The following is a 4,162-nucleotide window of genomic DNA, read 5'->3' as shown; positions in this document are numbered from 1 at the left end:
CCAGCTAAAAGAAGCACAACACTAGCTAAAATATCAAATCACCAGCTTAAAGAAGCAAAACACTAGCTAAAATATAAAATCACCAGCTAAAAGAAGCAAAACACTAGCTAAAATATCAAATCACCAACTAAAATAAGTAAAGCACAAGCTTAAAGAATCAAATCACCAGCTAAAAGAAGTACAACACTAGCTAAAATATCAAATCACCAGCTTAAAGAATTAAATCACCAGCTAAAATATAAAAACGTCAAAGGTAGCAAAAGACTGTCTAAAAGCTAAAAGTTGCTAAAGTCTAGGGGTGTAAATCACCAGCTTTACCACAATACGATATTATATTTATTTGTTTGTATGACGATACAGTTTTTCTCGATATCACAAAGTCTGTCACGATGCGATTTTGATTCTGTTCGATTCACAAGTCTGCGATCGATATATTGCAATATCAAATGCCCATCTCATTAACAAACCGGATTCCAAAAAAGTTGGGACACTAAACAAATTGTGAATAAAAACTGAATGCAATGATGTGGCGGTGCCAACATCTAATATTTTATTCAGAATAGAACACAAATCACAGATCAAAAGTTTAAACTGAGAGAATGTGTCATTTTAAGGGAAAAATCTGTTGTTTCCAAATCTCATGGCATCAACAAATCCCAAAAAAGTTGGGACAAGTCCATTTTTACCACTGTGTGGCATCCCCCCTTCTTCTTACAACACTCAACAGACGTCTGGGGACAGAGGAGACCAGTTTCTCAAGTTTAGAAATAGGAATGCTCTCCCATTCATGTCTAATACAGGCCTCTAACTGTTCAATCATCTTGGGCCTTCTTTGTCGCACCGTCCTCTTTATGATGCGCCAAATGTTCTCTATAGGTGAAAGATCTGGACTGCAGGCTGGTCATTTCAGTACCCGGATCCTTCTCCTACGTAGCCATGATGTTGTGATTGCTGCACAATGTGGTCTGGCATTATCGTGTTGAAAAATGCAGAGTCTTCCCTGAAAGAGATGACGTCTAGATGGGAGCATATGTTGTTCTAGAACCTGAACATAGTTCTCTGCATTAATGGTGCCTTTCCAGACATGCAAGCTGCCCATGCCACAAGCGCTCATGCAACCCCATACCATCAGTGATGCAGGCTTCTGAACGAAGCGTTGATAACAACTTGGGCTATCCTTGTCCTCTCTGGTCTGGATGACATGGCGTCCCAGTGTTCCATAAAGAACTTCAAATCGTGACTCATCTGACAACAGAACAGTCTTCCATTTTGCCACACTCCATTTTAAATGACCCCTGGCCCAGTGCAAACGTCTGAGCTTGTGGAGCTTGCTTAGAAATGGATTCCTCTTTGCACTGTAGAGTTTCAGCTGACAACGGCGGATGGCACGGTGGATTGTGTTCACTGACAATGCTTTCTGGAAGTATTCCTGAGCCCATTCTGTTATTTCCTTGACAGTGGCATTCCTGTTTGAGGTGCAGTGAGGTTTAAGGGCCTGGAGATCACGAGCATCCAGTAGAGTTTTACGGCCTTGACCCTTACGCACAGCGATTGTTCCAGATTCTCTGAATCTTTTGATGATGTTATGCATGGTTGATGATGATAACTTAAAAGTCTTTGCTATTTTACGCTGGGTAACACCATTCTGGTATTGCTGCACTATCTTTCTGCGCAACAATGGTGGAAATGGTGATCCTCTTACCATCTTGGCTTCTGAGAGACATTGACACTCTGAGAAGCTCTTTTTATACCCAATCATGTTGTCATTTGACCTAATTAGTGATAATTGGTCTTCCAGCTGTTCGTTAAATGCTCAATTTCCTTTTTCCAGCCACTTATTGCTACTTGTCCCAACTTTTTTGGGATTTGTTGACACTGAAATTTTGAATCAACATATTTTTCTTTAAAAATGTTACATTTACTCAGATTAAACTTTTGATCTGTCTATGTTATATTACGAATAAAATATTGACATTTGCCATTTCCACATCATTGCATTCAGTTTTTATTCACAATTTGTTTAGTGTCCCAACTTTTTTGGAATCCGGTTTGTATATATAAATACATTTACAACAACAATTCAAATATGATTTAACCATTTTATTTTATTTTATATAATTTTATTACAGGCACCAGACATTTAAATTAAAAAAACAACATTTTTTCTTAATTAATAAAAAATAAAAATAAATGACCTGTTATAGTGAGACTATGCTATAGTCTCACATTTCTCATGTTTAAGTGCATTTTTTAAACCAGTTAACTTAAAAGTGTCCTGATTACCTTTCAGTTATAAAGAAACAAAAATAAATATTGAGCTTATGGCTATCGATGTACGTTTCTTCTTCAGGTGAACGGCCAAATTTGTTGTTTCCCGCGTATTTGAACTCACACTGGCACCTGTTGCATACGACATGAGTTTTGTCTGTTGAGCCGTCCTTCTGTCAGAATTTGAAATATTTCCTCGGTGTTGATTTAAATCCAGCAGGAGAGTGAATTTCATTATGTGCTTTCTGCCTCGTCTGCCATGTTGCTGTGGCGGCCGCAGAGCGCAGCCGCGCACGGAAATGGTGACACAGACGTGCCTTGGGAATTCAAAATAAATGCGTACTTTAAAGATGATAGGAATCAATGTTTTAGTTTTGCCACGATATAATTGAATCATTAATCATTTAATTGATATATCGATTTAAATCGATGTATTGTTACACCCCTAGATAAAAGTAGCTAAAAGCTAAATTCAACAGACCTTTAGTTGAAAGCTGAAAGTAGCAGAAAAGTCAATTAAAAGTAGCAAAAGAAGACAAACAACACCCCAGATTGCAAAGAGAACAATGTTTTATTAAATGAATGCTATGTATATTTATGGGAAAATATTTGTAACATTTTGGAAAGGGTAAAAGTTACTTAATCCAAAATTCATAGCAGCTGAATGTTTTGATGCATGAATGGCTAATATAGCTCAAACACAAAGTCGTTAGATCAGGATAAAAATAAAAACGTGAAAAAAATCAAACGGTGTAAACGATGACTCGGCATCCGGATAATCTTTCCAGGTTTTCTTTTTGTTCCTTCCTACAGGCTCAGTATAACGTGACCCTGACCTGTCAGACCGATCCAGATCAGGTCCTAAACCAGATCCTCTCCGTCCTGCCGGAGAAAAACGTCGACTTCACACAGAAAGGGTGAGATCTCACACTCTTCTGCTCTCTGACAAGAAGACCAGTTCTTTTGGTCAAACTCTACCGTGTTCGTTAATGTTGGCCTCGCCTGTTCAGGTACACCCTGAAGTGTCAGACATGGGGCGACTTGGGGAAGGTGACCATGGCCTTTGAGCTGGAGGTGTGCCTGCTGCAGAGGCCAGAGGTGGTTGGAGTTCGACGCCAGAGGCTGAAGGGAGATGCTTGGGTTTACAAACATCTGGTGGAGGACATCCTCTCAACCTCCAGCATCTGAGTGATGAGGTTCTCCGCAGTAAAAGGACCACAATGATGCTCTTCTGTGTCCTTATAAATTAAGAAAAACTCCCCGGTGAGGAAATAGAAGTTCAGAGGAAGATGTGCACATTATTATTTCTCTGGATTATTGTCTCTAGGTCAGCCAGCAGTGTATAAAAACATGTTTCGTTTAAGTTTATTTCAGGATTCTGGGCTGTTTTTGCTTCTTGTAGAACAAGTTCACGTCCCTTTTCCCATTTTATTAAGCTAAAAGTGATTGTTGTGAGTTATCTGTAGATAAATGTTTAATATGAAATGTAAAACCTCCTTTTGATCTGCTTAACATATTTCTGTCATGATGTTATTCAGCCCTGAAGGCGTAACACTTGACCGGACAAGTTAAAGACGTAGATCATCACTAATTCAATGTTTTTGTTTGTTTTTAACGTCTGCGGTCGTCTCAGGATGTTTACTCTTGTTTGTGTTGTTTTTATTTGTTTTTCCTGTCTTGTTGTCGCTCTGTTTGCCGATGTTTCATTGACAAAGTAAAAGGAACAAAATAAATGTCTGTTTTTACTGAGAAAAGATTGCAGTGGGTTTAGTTTTTGACACCAAACGTTGTTGTGGTCCAAGCAGCTGTTCATCCGTCCATTTGTTCAGGCTGCACTGTGGTGATGGAGGTGATGGCTGTTTTTTTATTTTTAATAAAATCATCCAGGAAAGAT

At 38.7% G+C, this 4,162-nt stretch overlaps 1 protein-coding gene across 1 annotated transcript in view; it reads left to right on the top strand.

Annotated features, from left to right (window-relative positions):
* melk (maternal embryonic leucine zipper kinase) overlaps positions 1-3,456 on the top strand; it is a 12,443-nt gene extending 8,987 nt beyond the window's left edge. The window contains exons 14-15 of the mRNA XM_037674964.1: positions 3,082-3,185; positions 3,279-3,456. Coding sequence (XP_037530892.1) covers positions 3,082-3,185; positions 3,279-3,456 — 282 coding nt within the window. The remainder of the gene's footprint in view (positions 1-3,081; positions 3,186-3,278) is intronic.
* Positions 3,457-4,162: the final 706 nt, after the last annotated feature.

Source organism: Nematolebias whitei, chromosome 3 (genome assembly GCF_014905685.2).
Source record: "Nematolebias whitei isolate Nwh7 chromosome 3, NemWhi1, whole genome shotgun sequence".
Taxonomy (NCBI): domain Eukaryota; kingdom Metazoa; phylum Chordata; class Actinopteri; order Cyprinodontiformes; family Rivulidae; genus Nematolebias; species Nematolebias whitei.
Note: the sequence above shows the minus strand (reverse complement) of the source record. Positions and strands in the feature narration are given on the sequence as shown.